This window comes from Clupea harengus, chromosome 16 (assembly GCF_900700415.2).
Source record: "Clupea harengus chromosome 16, Ch_v2.0.2, whole genome shotgun sequence".
NCBI classification, from domain to species: domain Eukaryota; kingdom Metazoa; phylum Chordata; class Actinopteri; order Clupeiformes; family Clupeidae; genus Clupea; species Clupea harengus.
Window position 1 is genome coordinate 24,056,964 of NC_045167.1, and position 15,000 is coordinate 24,071,963.

The window sequence follows — 15,000 nt, forward strand, 5'->3', positions numbered from 1 at the left end:
GAATGTCGGCCTAACGCATATGGTGAACTTGAAACAAAGGAACTCTTCAACGGAGGTATGGCTGCTTGAAGATATCATTCTTTTGATGGATTTTTCGTTGACAAAACAATATTGGGAATAATTAAGAAACAAGTTTTCATGGAAGATTGTGTGCATTAATGAACTGTGATAATTATTTTTGGAAGTTTAATGCCGACGTGGCCAAACACATTGAATGAGTGGATACACGGCTTACTTTGAGTGTATGAAACGAGAAGATACTTTTGGAAGATACTTCTTGGAAATTATATGAACTGTTTTGAACGTTGGATACATTTGAATTAAGAGAAAGAAGATAAATATTTTTCGTTATTTTTGGAAGTTTATTTTTGAGTACAATGTCTGACGAGGAGGCCGAAGTAGCTGTTCTAACAATGAGTGAACAGGCCCGCGCGTTTGCGCGCAACTAGATCGGGGAAAAATATCTCGTGTAACAAGGAGAATGAATATTGTGAACAATTTGATGATTGACAAAGAATCCCTTGATGAAGTGAAAGGAACATGAATTAAGTTTTATGAAGTCTTTGAAGAGTTTAACACTTTCGAATTCAACTTACGTTCAGTGTTTGGATGAGGAATCACGCAAAGATGATGACGAGAAGTGGTGTAAGCCGCGATCAGCGGAGATAAATGCCTTTTATTGCAAATGTGAATGAATGGATTTCACAAATAGAAAATCCTCAAGACCCCTAGCTTAGGTGAAGCAACGTCTTCTGCTGTACAAACGGAAGAGCCCAGAGCCTGAGGTCTGATTTGTGGAAATGATGAACATGATGCAGGCACGCAGGCAAACGTTGATAACACCGATGCGCTATCAGTTGTGTCCAGTAGTCATCTAGGTCGTCTAGGTCATCTAGGTCGTCTAGAGCGTCTTCATCATTGCGTATCAATGCAGAAGCAGAACGATTTAGCTTTAATTGCCAAAGCTTCGAAATTAAAGGAGAAACATGCAATAGAAGCACAGGAAGAAATGTTAAGAAAAAAGAAGGAACATTGGATTTGGATGCAGAAATTGAAGCAGCTACTGTAAAATCAACTATCTAAAAGAAGCTGAAAGTAATATGTCTAACCCCATGCAATCCAACACTGGCTGTATCTAACCTTGTGCCTTCTGTTAAAATGCCTGTATTAGGTGCTGAAGCAGCTCAAGCCACAGCTGATGCATCACAAGCACACCTGGAGAAAAGGCTAGACTATTCGCTTCATCTTCATGATCGCACTGCTCCAGCAGTCAGGACTAAGACAGGTGCCAATGTCCAATTTCCCCTGCCTAATTTAGGTACAGATAGGCAAGACAGTAAGCCTATTTTCCTTCCCAGGATCAGTAGTGATATAAGGCCACAACAGCTACACCCCTCATCGCATAGCTTTCCCTCTGCCCGATATGGCCTCATCACATAGCCATCTCTCTGCCCAACACTCATCTCATAGCTATTCCTTCTGCCATTCCCCCTGTCATTTCCAGTCATATGCTAGCTCAGATCAAGCCACTCGGTCCACTGTGACACACCAGCAAATTCCCCTCTTCAACCAGCTCACCGCAGGACAATCACGTGATCAAAGTATTGGAGAATCAAAGTGAATTAACCAGGATGCTCATGAAACAGCAACTTCTGACTACACTACCTCAAAGGAAATATCCCACTCTTTGACGGACAAGTTCTAGAGTACAAATCATTCATTCACTCGTTTGAAAACATGATTGAACAGAAAACAGATAACAATAGAGACCGGTTACAATTTCTTATTCAGTATACTAAGGGCCAGGCACAAAGACTAGTCAAAAGTTGTGAGTACATGTCCCCAGATAGAGGCTATCAGAAAGCAAAGCAGTTACTGAAGGAAAACTTTGGAAATGAATACAAGATATCTTGTGCATACTTGGAAAAGGTCCAATCCTGGACTCAAATGAAATCTGAGGATTCCAAAATGCTGCAGGATTATGCCATGTTTCTCAGGAGCTGCTGCAACGCTATGGAGGAAATGGACTACATGCAGGAACTGGACACCATATCCAGCATGAGAAGCATTGCCCTCAAGTTGCCATTCAAGCTCAAAGAGAAATGGCGTAACAAGGCTTATGAACTCCAAGAACGGCACCAGCGTAGGGTAAGAATTTTAGATCTGGTCTCTTTCATTGAAAAGCAAGCCCGTATAGCAGCTGATCCAGTTTTTGGTGACCTTCAAGACCAGTCAACTAGTAGAGCTAAGGTTAGAGCCCCTACTCTGTCACAGCCCTCAAAGTCATCTGGCAGTAGCTATGCCACTAGTATTGCTCTTGCCCCAAAAAGAGACAAAGCCTGAACCATCTTGCCCCCTCTGTAGCTCAAAGCACACATTGGACTTGTGCAAAGACTTCTCAAAGAAAATGCATAGAGACAAGATCAGTTTCTTAAAGACCCAAGGGCATATGCTTTGGATGTCTCTCCGCAGGCCACATTAGTAGAGAGTGCAAAAAGCGACTCACATGTCAAGTTTGCAAGAAAACTCACCCAAGCGTCTTGCATATTGGGATTAACGACAGCACAGCTAAAGAAGCAGAAAAACCCTCTGGTGTTTTAGGCAGTGCATCAGCAGAGTTATGTGGTCATATAGGGGCCGGAGACCAAGAGTGCGCACTTTCCATCGTCCCAGTTAAGGTTAAGGCAGCAAAGGGCAGCCAAGTCTTGCAAGTGTATGCTCTCCTGGATCCAGGGTCTTTCTGCTACCTTCTGCTCAGAGGAGCTCATGACACGTCTCAATCTCAAAGGAAGGAGAACACAAATTCTTCTACGAACAATGAATCAGGAAAATTCTGTTCCCACGCATGTTGTCTCAGGAATTGAAGTTTCAGCATTGGACAGCGACAACTTCTCACCTCTTCCTGACACTTTCACTCAGAAGAAAATGCCAGTAACCACTAACAACATCCCAAGACAGAGTGACTTAGCGCAATGGGCGTATTTAAGTGAAGTCAAAATCCCCTCTATTAGTGCAAAGGTAGAGCTGTTAATTGGAACAAATGCTCCAACCCTGATAGAGCCGTGGGAGGTTGTTAACAGCCAAAGTGGGGGCCCTTATGCAGCTAGAACACTATTGGGGTGGGTTGTAAATGGGCCACTTAGAAGTGAAACTGGCAGTGCAAAAAGTGTTACGGTGAATAGGATTTCAGTGGCAAGGCTAGAGGAGCTTCTGATCTCACAGTACAATCAGGATTTTTCTGAAGTTGCCTCTGAGGAGACAACTGAAGTTTCTATTGAGGACAAAGGATTTCTGAAAATGGCCAATGAGGCAGTTCTGAATGATGGACATTACAATCTGAAATTGCCCTTCAGAAAGGCTGATGTCTGTATGCCAAACAATCGCCAAATTGCAGAACAGCGCCTCCAGAGCCTAAGAAGGAAAATGGAAAAGGATGAGCAATATAAACAGGAATATGTTGCATTTTTCAATGACATCTTTGAGAGTAATTATGCAGAGGAGGTCCCACAGGAAGAACTTGCACAGTCAACAGGAAAGGTATGGTACTTGCCACACCACGGGGTGTACCACCCTAAAAAGAAAAAGCTCAGAGTAGTCTTTGATTGTGCTGCCTCTTACCAGGGTGTATCCCTTAACACCGAACTGCTGCAGGGACCTGACCTGACAAATTCCCTCATTGGAGTCATCATGAGATTTCGCAAAGAGCCTGTTGCAATCATGTCGGACATCAAGTCAATGTTCCATCAGGTTAGAGTAGCCAGATCTGATGTTAATTACTTGCGATTCCTGTGGTGGCCAAAAGGTGAGACCAGTCAAGCACCCAAGGAACACCGTATGCTTGTACACATATTCGGCGCAGTGTCCTCCCCTAGCATTGCAAGCTTTGCATTAAGAAAAACTGCTGCGGACAATGAGTGTTGTTTTCCCCCTCAAGTAGCCGAAACAGTCCGGCACAACTTTTATGTGGACGACTGTGCAAAGTCTGTGGCCAAGGAATCAGACGCCATCCAGCTGGTGAAAGATGTCACTGCACTATGCAGCAAAGGTGGGTTCCAACTCACTCAGTGGGTCAGCAATAACAGGGCAGTTTTAGCATCAATCCCTAAAGAACACAGAGCAAAGGAAATCAAAACACTGGATCTCGACAAAGACAGTTTGCCCATTGAAAGAGCACTGGGACTGCAGTGGTGCGTGGATTCTGACCGTTTCCAATTCAACATCAACCTGAGCCAAAAGCCACACACCCGCAGAGGCATACTCTCTGTTGTTAGTTCCATCTTTGATCCACTAGGCTTTCTTGCTCCTCTCATTCTCCCAGCTAAGCAGTTGCTACAAGAGCTCTGCCAGCGAGGCTTCGGATGGGATGAGCCTCTGCCCCAGACAGTGTCTGAAAAGTGGATGGAATGGACCAACAGCCTGGATAGGATCAAAGGCTTCAGTGTGCCACGCTGTTTGAAACCAAAGGGCTATGGAATGACAAGCCATGCCGAGCTTCACCACTTCGCCGACGCCAGTGAGAGTGGCTATGGCTCAGTCAGCTACATCAGACAGTTGAACCAGCAGGATGTCATTCACGTCACTTTGGTCCTTGGAAAGTCCAGAGTTCTTCCCCTTAAGAACATCACCGTGCCACGACTGGAGCTGGCAGCTTTGCTGGTGAAGGTAGATAGAATGCTGAGAGGAGAGTTACACCTTGACCTAAAGCCTTCATGTTTCTGGACTGATAGCCAAACAGTGCTCAAGTACATTGCAAATGACCGAGCAAGGTATAAGACCTATGTAGCCAATAGGGTCTCACTGATTCGGGACAATACAGACCTGTCCCAATGGAGATACGTAAGCAGCAAGGACAATCCTGCTGATGATTCATCCAGAGGATTGAATGCAGGAAGATTCATGGAGCAAAGGAGATGGATACATGCCCCTGAATTCTTATGGAACACAAAGGAAAGTTGGCCAGAGGAGGAAGTATTGGACTCTGTGTCACAGGACGATCCAGAGGTCAGGAAAAGTGCTACTGTATTGGCAGCAGTAGTGAACCCTGCGACACCCCACAGACCAGCTTATTTCGTTCTTTTCTGACTGGAGGAGACTACTCAAAGCAGTGGCATGGTTTATCAGACTGAAAAAGATGTTGATGCTGATTGTGAAAAGAGGAAAGGAGCAGCCCTCGTCTCAAGTCAGCACCCGCTCAAGCAGGAAAAAGGTGAGGATACAAATTGAAGCCATCAGGACCTACCTTGGTGGGCAGCTCCTCACTGTTGAAGATCTTGCAGAGGCAGAAAGGTCAGTCGTCACATACACCCAAGGACAAGCCTTCGGTGCTGAAATTGCAAACACTGGAGATGATCCCACCTAGAGTGCACAAGGGCAGTAAGATCTGCAGGCTTGATCCTGTCCTAGACGAGGGCATTCTGAGAGTAGGTGGCCGACTGCACAAATCTGCAATGCCTGAGGAAACCAAACACCCCTGCATCTTGCCCAAAGACTCGCACATCTCGATACTGCTCTTAAGACACATCCATGAACGATGTGGCCACAATGGCAGAAACCACATGCTATCGGAGCTCCGGAAAAAGTACTGGATTTTAAAAGGCAACTCAGTTGCCAGGAAGGTGCTCTCAAAATGTGTCATGTGTCGACGTTCAAGGGGCAAGGCAAGTGAACAGAAGATGGCGGATTTGCCGTTAGAAAGAATCCTACCTGACCTCCCTCCATTTACCAATGTCGGGTTGGACTACTTTGGCCCGTTTGAAGTGAAACGAGGGAGAACTGCCATCAAAAGGTATGGAGTTCTTTTTACATGCATGTCTAGTAGAGCTATTCATTTGGAAATTGCCTTTACACTTGACACAGACTCATGCATTCATGCTTTGAGGAGATTTGTCTGCAGGAGGGGCCAGGTGAAGCACATCAGGTCTGATAATGGAACAAACCTGGTGGGTGCACACGGAGAGCTCAAGAAGGCCCTGAAGTCACTGAACGAGAGGAAAATCCAAGATGCCCTGCTTCCAGATGGAATCGAATGGAGTTTCAATCCACCATCAGCATCACACCATGGCGGAGCCTGGGAAAGGCTCATAAGATCTGTCCGCCAGGTGCTGAACTCTACTCTCCATCAACAGTCCATCGATGATGAAGGCCTCCAAACACTGTTTTGCGAGGTGGAGGCAATCCTGAACAATCGTCCTCTCTGCACAGTGTCCTCAGACCCACATGACCTAGAGCCACTGACCCCAAATCACATCCTGCTATTGAAAGCCAAGCCAATCCTACCCCCTGGAACCTTCTTGAAGTCCGACATCTATGCCAGACGTCGCTGGAAACAGGTCCAGTACATGGCCGATCTTTTCTGGCAAAGGTGGACCAAAGAATATCTTCTGCTGCTGCAGGAGAGGCAGAAATGGACTTCACTAAAGAGGAACCTTAGTGTCGGAGACATTGTCCTGGTCGTTGACCCCACTGCTCCTCGAGGGTCCTGGCCATTAGGAAGAGTGCTGGAGACGAAACCTGATGCAAGGGGTCTAGTGCGGTCAGTGAAGCTCAAGACAAAAACTTCAGTCCTTGAGAGGCCCATAACCAAGCTGTGCCAAATCCTTGAGTCTGAAGAGTGACCAGGGTTCCTGATCACATTAGAAAGGAATGTAATGTATACATGATTTCATACCTTCTCTAAACCATTATGCATTACATACTTCTAAAAGCATTAAGTGCTTATTTACTTTATTGATAAATTGACCCCTCTTTTGGCTCCTTTCATGTTAATTTAGGTAATTGATTCTATAGAGAACAATTAGGGGCCGGTGTGTAGGAGCCGCATTTAAGTTTTTTGTATTTGGAATGATTTATTGATTTTTCCCCTTTTTGTGGAATTGCGAGTGTGCGCCCTCTATAGGTGGTGACGGTGCCACCCTTGAAATGGCTGCCAGACACGCATGACGAGGAGAAGGCGGGCGCAATTACCGTCATTGACCTCAGTGCTGAGGCCGTGAACCACGCTGTCTCCGTTTGGGCCTGTTCAGCTTGTTGCATCGTTTAGTTATTTGGACTTTAAAACTGCAATTGCATCCTTATTTTTTGTGACAATTTTTATACAATAAAACCGGCAACATTGGATGGTCAAACTCCCTTTGTATTGGATTATTGGACAGAACTGCGAGTCTTGACATTGCTTCTCCTGCTTTCTCCATGGTGGTAAAATCAATTAGGACGTAGGAATAGGATCTAGGGGTTTAAAGGAAAAAACTCAACTGTTTTTGCCACTACAATACCCCTAGACCAACGAGCCCTGCAGGATCTTTATTTAATGCTTTTCTTCAGCAAATTTTTACACTGCTAAAACATCAGTAACCATCTGCAGAAGTAGATCAGATTACTCTTCCAGCAACAGTCAATGAGTTTCACAGAACAAAGGGCTCGTCCGGGATTTGAACCAGGGACCTCTCGCACCCAAAGCGAGAATCATACCCCTAGACCAACGAGCCATGCAGGGACCTTATTTAATGCTTTTCTTCAGGATGATTTCAAAGTGCTGAACTGTCAGTGTAGCAGAAACTAAGATCTAGATAACCATCTGCAGAGTTAGATGGGGAGCCTCTTCCAGACCCCGTTAACAAGTTTCACAGAACAAAGGGCTCATCCGGGATTTGAACCCGGGACCTCTCGCACCCAAAGCGAGAATCATCCCCCTAGACCAACGAGCCATGCAGGGACCTTATTTAATGCTTTTCTTCAGGATGATTTCAAAGTGCTGAACTGTCAGTGTAGCAGAAACTAAGATCTAGATAACCATCTGCAGAGTTAGATGGGGAGCCTCTTCCAGACCACGTTAACAAGTTTCACAGAACAAAGGGCTCATCCGGGATTTGAACCGGGGACCTCTCGCACCCAAAGCGAGAATCATACCCCTAGACCAACGAGCCATGCAGGGACCTTATTTAATGCTTTTCTTCAGCATGATTTCAAAGTGCTGAACTGTCAGTGTAGCAGAAACTAAGATCTAGATAACCATCTGCAGAGTTAGATGGGGAGCCTCTTCCAGACCCCGTTAACAAGTTTCACAGAACAAAGGGCTCGTCCGGGATTTGAACCCGGGACCTCTCGCACCCAAAGCGAGAATCATACCCCTAGACCAACGAGCCATGCAGGGACCTTATTTAATGCTTTTCTTCAGCATGATTTCAAAGTGCTGAACTGTCAGTGTAGCAGAAACTAAGATCTAGATAACCATCTGCAGAGTTAGATGGGGAGCCTCTTCCAGACCCCGTTAACAAGTTTCACAGAACAAAGGGCTCGTCCGGGATTTGAACCCGGGACCTCTCGCACCCTAAGCGAGAATCATACCCCTAGACCAACGAGCCCTGTAGGAACTTTATTAAATGCTTTTCTTCAGGATGATTTCAAAGTGCTGAACTGTCAGTGTAGCAGAAACTAAGATCTAGATAACCATCTGCAGAGTTAGATGGGGAGCCTCTTCCAGACCCCTTTAACAAGTTTCACAGAACAAAGGGCTCGTCCGGGATTTGAACCCGGGACCTCTCGCACCCTAAGCGAGAATCATACCCCTAGACCAACGAGCCCTGTAGGAACTTTATTTAATGCTTTTCTTCAGGATGATTTCAAAGTGCTGAACTGTCAGTGTAGTGTTAGGGAAAAATACTCTGCGTGTTGTTTCGGAGAGGAACCACCATACGAAGCAATTTGTTGTAACAAGGTTGAGTTTACTGGTGGATACTGACACAATACAACTTGCCCAACAGACAGTCAAGTACAGTCAAGCAAGCCGGAGAATGTGAATTCTAGTCTAAACAGAGGATGCTCGCACTTTTAAGGCCTAATTCTGTGATGTCACTTCTGGCCCCTTGCACCGCCCACATACACTGTCTTCCACTCGGCACTTAGTTATAACACATGATTCTTGTGGTGTTTCCCATTTACAGAACTTCTGCTTTTAATCTGCTGACATGTATGTCTGGACACTTTCCCTTATCTGTGGCCCAGACTTGACCACTTAAGATTCATCCTTATGCCTTTCTCCTCTTCTGGGCCGTTGTCCCAGTTTGAACTTGCTCTCTCCTGTCCGACTCTGCTTTACATTTCCCATGCAGATGTTACTTGCTGTTTTCTGACTGCCCTTTTCTTGTGATTATACTTCATTGATACATTTGGTTAAATGTGATATGATTAGATAAATTTGATAATTCAAATTTATCTTACAGTAGCAGAAACTAAGATCTAGATAACCATCTGCAGAGTTAGATGGGGAGCCTCTTCCAGACCCCGTTAACAAGTTTCACAGAACAAAGGGCTCGTCCGGGATTTGAACCAGGGACCTCTCGCACCCAAAGCGAGAATCATACCCCTAGACCAACGAGCCATGCAGGGACCTTATTTAATGCTTTTCTTCAGGATGATTTCAAAGTGCTGAACTGTCAGTGTAGCAGAAACTAAGATCTAGATAACCATCTGCAGAGTTAGATGGGGAGCCTCTTCCAGACCCCGTTAACAAGTTTCACAGAACAAAGGGCTCATCCGGGATTTGAACCCGGGACCTCTCGCACCCAAAGCGAGAATCATCCCCCTAGACCAACGAGCCATGCAGGGACCTTATTTAATGCTTTTCTTCAGGATGATTTCAAAGTGCTGAACTGTCAGTGTAGCAGAAACTAAGATCTAGATAACCATCTGCAGAGTTAGATGGGGAGCCTCTTCCAGACCACGTTAACAAGTTTCACAGAACAAAGGGCTCATCCGGGATTTGAACCGGGGACCTCTCGCACCCAAAGCGAGAATCATACCCCTAGACCAACGAGCCATGCAGGGACCTTATTTAATGCTTTTCTTCAGCATGATTTCAAAGTGCTGAACTGTCAGTGTAGCAGAAACTAAGATCTAGATAACCATCTGCAGAGTTAGATGGGGAGCCTCTTCCAGACCCCGTTAACAAGTTTCACAGAACAAAGGGCTCGTCCGGGATTTGAACCCGGGACCTCTCGCACCCAAAGCGAGAATCATACCCCTAGACCAACGAGCCATGCAGGGACCTTATTTAATGCTTTTCTTCAGCATGATTTCAAAGTGCTGAACTGTCAGTGTAGCAGAAACTAAGATCTAGATAACCATCTGCAGAGTTAGATGGGGAGCCTCTTCCAGACCCCGTTAACAAGTTTCACAGAACAAAGGGCTCGTCCGGGATTTGAACCCGGGACCTCTCGCACCCTAAGCGAGAATCATACCCCTAGACCAACGAGCCCTGTAGGAACTTTATTAAATGCTTTTCTTCAGGATGATTTCAAAGTGCTGAACTGTCAGTGTAGCAGAAACTAAGATCTAGATAACCATCTGCAGAGTTAGATGGGGAGCCTCTTCCAGACCCCTTTAACAAGTTTCACAGAACAAAGGGCTCGTCCGGGATTTGAACCCGGGACCTCTCGCACCCTAAGCGAGAATCATACCCCTAGACCAACGAGCCCTGTAGGAACTTTATTTAATGCTTTTCTTCAGGATGATTTCAAAGTGCTGAACTGTCAGTGTAGTGTTAGGGAAAAATACTCTGCGTGTTGTTTCGGAGAGGAACCACCATACGAAGCAATTTGTTGTAACAAGGTTGAGTTTACTGGTGGATACTGACACAATACAACTTGCCCAACAGACAGTCAAGTACAGTCAAGCAAGCCGGAGAATGTGAATTCTAGTCTAAACAGAGGATGCTCGCACTTTTAAGGCCTAATTCTGTGATGTCACTTCTGGCCCCTTGCACCGCCCACATACACTGTCTTCCACTCGGCACTTAGTTATAACACATGATTCTTGTGGTGTTTCCCATTTACAGAACTTCTGCTTTTAATCTGCTGACATGTATGTCTGGACACTTTCCCTTATCTGTGGCCCAGACTTGACCACTTAAGATTCATCCTTATGCCTTTCTCCTCTTCTGGGCCGTTGTCCCAGTTTGAACTTGCTCTGTCCTGTCCGACTCTGCTTTACATTTCCCATGCAGATGTTACTTGCTGTTTTCTGACTGCCCTTTTCTTGTGATTATACTTCATTGATACATTTGGTTAAATGTGATATGATTAGATAAATTTGATAATTCAAATTTATCTTACATTTCCCTCCTTTGACCTCATTTATGAGGTCAACAATTTCTCCAAGCAAAAGCCACTAAAAAGCCAGGTTACATGTTTAGGGTGGGTTTTCGTTTTACTTTACACAATTCTATCAATCACCCTCCTTTAGCATTCTAGCACAGCATAAGCAATATTACACCTCCAGGCTCTACTCTGTCACTGGGATGCCTGCCCCCCTCTCAGGTCATCCGCCCCCCATGGCTTGGTGAGACTGCCAGTGCTTTTCTCTTAGAGGTCACCCTCAGAGCGAAACCTTTCAGTGCCTAAACAGTGTCTAAACTAATAAAATTAAGTTATAATAGTAAGTACTTCAAACGGTTAGTCTTATACTAAAATTAACTATTAGGTTACATTTTTATACTATAATCAACTTTTTGTAAAACTGAAAAATACAAAATGCAATAGTACACCATTTGACACTAAAATCCTAGCACAATAGCATTATGAGCATGCACATTTCAGCAAAAAATCATCATTTATTTATTTATTTATTTATTTATTTTCTTCACCCCCCTACTCTCACAACTGACTTTCCTGCTGTCTACTCTCTCTTTCTGCCTCTTGGGGTTCTCTCCAGTATTCATCTTCCAAGTAGTCGAACCAATCTGCTTGAGCGTCCAAACACTGGTCGCCAATCACCTCCCTCGGTTCACCACTCGTCCACCACACTCCTTCCTGAAACAGATTCTCAACCACCACATCTTCCCCTCCTTGGTTAAACAATTCATTCAATGTCTTTTTGTGGTGACTCAACATTTGAGCCACCACAGCTGCTCTCCCCGGTGTCATAAGGCCAAGAGGTATCCCATCCCCATCATCATCATTATCATCATCATCATCATCAGGTCTGCAAATTGCCCAATCCTCATTTACTAACACCGCTAACCTCTGCAATTTGGCCATCTCTTTGTTGTGAATTTCTGCCCATTCCCAGCACATCCAGCCGGCTCCCCTGCCATATCCATACTTACAGTAGGGGTTGCCTATTGGGCAATCAGGTGTGTACGGGCCTTCAGGTTTTATCCATACCATGTCATCCCCAGTCATCTTAGTGTCATCCTTACTCTTCGTGGGTTCATCTGTCTCCAATTGTCCATCTCCATCCTCCTTCTCTGTAGGAAATCAAAAGCCTCGCCTCCCCTGTCCCCTATTCTCCTTCCATTTGTGTTGCCTGGTACTTAGGTGGTGCTTCTACTGTGGAAAACTCCTCGCTGCTTATTGTATGGCTTCATCTTCACTGCCCCTCTATATTGTGTTTTTTCTTTTTGTCTCTCTTGTTCGTATCTGTCGTCCTCACTAACCTCCTCTGTGTCACTTTCACTGATGTCCTCATCACTCTCCTTGAACCAGTTCCCCTTTTGGCCACTACTTCCCCTTGCTCTCAAAACTCTCCTTTTCAATCCTACCCCTGTTATGGTCATTCTGTCCTTTAAATCATCTTTCCCCTTTTGGTTGAACAGTGACAAATTTGCATGTCTGCCTGTGTATTTCTGTCTAGGTTCTTCTCTTTTCTTACTTTCATCTTCCTTCTCTCTACACTCCTTCACTCCCCCTTTGTAGCTGGCCTTTTACTCTTCACCGCCCGTTGGGAGTTCAGCCTCGGACAGTGGCTCTGGTGTATCCAAGTCGCTCGTTCAGCTATTTTTAGGGCAGAAGGAGTAGTTAGTGTGATGTTGATATGAACTGAATGCCGGTGAATGTTGTTAAAGTGTAGAAAAACATACAATCTCTTGAATCAAAGTTTGCTGTTAGCAATATCACGTCTTATAATCAAACTACAACAATTCGGGCAATGTTCACTCAGTATTTTTGTGAATAAGGTTCTCCAGTCCCTTTTACCACATATGAGTCAGCCCTAGTTGATTCTAACCTATTTTTTCTTGGAACCATCCCTATTCCCAGCGCAGCCATTAAATCTCTACCCATTTAATTTACTGGACATGTACTTGATACTATAACCTACGCTATGGTGTGTGTTTCCACTAACTTTATCAGTTAACATTGTTGCCACTGTTACAGTTTCTTGTTCGATGTGTCCTGAAGCTGACCTCGTTTTAACTACTTCTTGTGACAATTTTGTTCCCTTTTGCATACAGGCTCTCATTGCTCTTTCAACTTCGACTAAGTTTAATTAATAACTTTACACTAATAATCTAAATTCCCTAGTGCACCTCTCCGCTCCCTTTGAGGGATGCGGCACCCCTTATACTACCTTTATAATTTCTGCATGTGTCCTCTATCAGGCTGAGACGATGATGCCCCCTCTCCCTCGTCCGCGTCTCTATAGGGAGGCGGACTTTGGTATTCTTCTTGCTTCCTTTTATTTCGAGTCCCTACATACTCATCATCCTCTTTCAGAGCTAATAAACTTTCTTTGTCTTTTTCCAGCTTCTTTCTCTCCTCCTCCAGCTTTCTATTTTACATGCTATGTTTCTTTCTTTCGCTCTGAGCATCCACACTTCTACCAGTCTTAAGTCTTTTATCTGCTGTTTATTCAGCTTGCCTTTACGCTCTTTTCTTATTTTATCAGCAAGATGCTTTAATTTAGTCCATTTAAGATTTCCACTAAATCCATGTTTTATGATTCCAACGGTGCAGTCTTTTTGTACTACCCGGATGTGCGTCTTCCATAAATTTAGCGTCTCCTTTTAATGCTTTGGAGCTCTCTCCTCCACAACAATAGTTTCCCATTTTGTCTGCTTTTTAGGTTGTCGAGTCTCTTACTCTGGTTCCTAAAACCACTTAGGATTTTAGCCCCTGCTCGTTCTCTCTAAGTTCCTAGTTTTCTCCGTCTTTGCGCCTAGCCCCCACCTTCCGTTGGAGCAGGGAAGTGTGTGTGGACTCTTGGCCCCCACCTTTTCTACTCTGTCTGAGCAGTGAACTGTGAGTGAACTCTCGGCCCCCACCCTTTCTGCTCTCACTGCGCGGTGAACTTCCTCTTTCTGTCTTTTCTCTACGGGCGCCCAAACTGCGTTTCCAAAAGCTATGGGGTCGTCGTGGAGCCAGTAATAGAACTCTTTTAGTTTTACTGTCCACTTAACTTCGTGTTTTTTCCCTCCCTGTTTTTTCGTAGACTGTGTCAAATAATCCTAATAAATATAGTGAATTGGTCAGACGATTCTCAAACGAGGATAACCACTCCAATATGTTTTCCTCCTGATATGGGCAGTGACTTCTTAGGTACCCTGCACTCGCTCCAACCACTATTACGTGTTTTCTTATTATCTCAGCCCCTGTTTTGCCTGGGTAAGTTAACAATGTATCCAACCACCAACGGCTCTTGGGTGCTATTATTCTGTAATCACCCCTGATAGCTGTTGGAGTTTTATTCTCTAACTCTAACTCCCTCTCTAACTCCTCTATGTTCATCTATGGTTGACTAAATATAGATGCTTGCCCCACAGTTGTGTTTTTATCAGAAACAGGCCCTTATAACCAATTAGACCTGTTATAGAAACTTTTTTGATCAGAACTAGACCTTTATAATCAATTAGGCCTTTTATAGAAACTTTGTTTGATCAGAACTAGACCTTTATAATCAATTAGGCCTTTTCCCTTCCCCCCTGTTTTCTTTTCTCTCTTTCTTTTTTTTTTTTTTTAATTGTTTTCTGAACCTTGTCTGCTTTTATCACTCCTCGCCAATCCGGTGCCTTATTAATACAGTTTCCTGTACGGCCAAGGGGTTCATGAGCCCACCGAAGGGAATTGCAGATACACAAACAAGGTTTTACTAAACACACTGAGTTTGTCTGAATGATCCACTAATCCGGCTTATTTTTGTTGGATTCTTGCATCCACCGAAAGCTTACCCATTCAGACGTAACAAAGGTGTGTTATATCAGTGTTAAATCAGTGCTATATCACTGATTTA

The 15,000-nt window shown here is 44.5% G+C and overlaps 1 protein-coding gene and 12 non-coding genes across 13 annotated transcripts; 1 reads left to right on the plus strand and 12 right to left on the minus strand.

Moving 5' to 3' along the window:
* Window positions 1-5,341: 5,341 nt before the first annotated feature.
* On the plus strand, window positions 5,342-6,962 carry LOC116224142. The gene is made up of 2 exons (XM_031582998.2): window positions 5,342-5,785; window positions 5,882-6,962. Exons 1-2 carry the CDS (start codon window positions 5,346-5,348, stop codon window positions 6,612-6,614), a joined length of 1,173 nt encoding a protein of 390 aa, XP_031438858.1. The 5' UTR covers window positions 5,342-5,345; the 3' UTR covers window positions 6,615-6,962.
* Window positions 6,963-7,412: 450 nt separating this feature from the next.
* Window positions 7,413-7,484, minus strand: trnap-ugg. The gene has a single exon. It is a non-coding gene; the product is annotated as a tRNA-Pro (tRNA).
* A 147-nt stretch (window positions 7,485-7,631) lies between these two features.
* Window positions 7,632-7,703, minus strand: trnap-ugg. Its single transcript has one exon. It is a non-coding gene; the product is annotated as a tRNA-Pro (tRNA).
* A 147-nt stretch (window positions 7,704-7,850) lies between these two features.
* On the minus strand, window positions 7,851-7,922 carry trnap-ugg. Its single transcript has one exon. It is a non-coding gene; the product is annotated as a tRNA-Pro (tRNA).
* Window positions 7,923-8,069: 147 nt separating this feature from the next.
* trnap-ugg lies at window positions 8,070-8,141 on the minus strand. The gene has a single exon. It is a non-coding gene; the product is annotated as a tRNA-Pro (tRNA).
* Window positions 8,142-8,288: 147 nt separating this feature from the next.
* Window positions 8,289-8,360, minus strand: trnap-agg. Its single transcript has one exon. It is a non-coding gene; the product is annotated as a tRNA-Pro (tRNA).
* Window positions 8,361-8,507: 147 nt separating this feature from the next.
* trnap-agg lies at window positions 8,508-8,579 on the minus strand. The gene has a single exon. It is a non-coding gene; the product is annotated as a tRNA-Pro (tRNA).
* Window positions 8,580-9,304: 725 nt separating this feature from the next.
* Window positions 9,305-9,376, minus strand: trnap-ugg. The gene has a single exon. It is a non-coding gene; the product is annotated as a tRNA-Pro (tRNA).
* A 147-nt stretch (window positions 9,377-9,523) lies between these two features.
* On the minus strand, window positions 9,524-9,595 carry trnap-ugg. The gene has a single exon. It is a non-coding gene; the product is annotated as a tRNA-Pro (tRNA).
* A 147-nt stretch (window positions 9,596-9,742) lies between these two features.
* On the minus strand, window positions 9,743-9,814 carry trnap-ugg. Its single transcript has one exon. It is a non-coding gene; the product is annotated as a tRNA-Pro (tRNA).
* Window positions 9,815-9,961: 147 nt separating this feature from the next.
* Window positions 9,962-10,033, minus strand: trnap-ugg. Its single transcript has one exon. It is a non-coding gene; the product is annotated as a tRNA-Pro (tRNA).
* A 147-nt stretch (window positions 10,034-10,180) lies between these two features.
* trnap-agg lies at window positions 10,181-10,252 on the minus strand. Its single transcript has one exon. It is a non-coding gene; the product is annotated as a tRNA-Pro (tRNA).
* Window positions 10,253-10,399: 147 nt separating this feature from the next.
* trnap-agg lies at window positions 10,400-10,471 on the minus strand. Its single transcript has one exon. It is a non-coding gene; the product is annotated as a tRNA-Pro (tRNA).
* Window positions 10,472-15,000: the final 4,529 nt, after the last annotated feature.

What these genes read in the sequence shown, in the direction of transcription:
- LOC116224142 (XM_031582998.2), top strand. Translation starts at nt 5,346, where the DNA reads ATGATCCCACCTAGAGTGCACAAGGGCAGTAAGATCTGCAGGCTTGAT. An exon ending in GGGAGAACTGCCATCAAAAG is followed by an intron (nt 5,786 to 5,881) that starts GTATGGAGTTCT and finishes TGCTTTGAGGAG; the next exon opens with ATTTGTCTGCAGGAGGGGCC.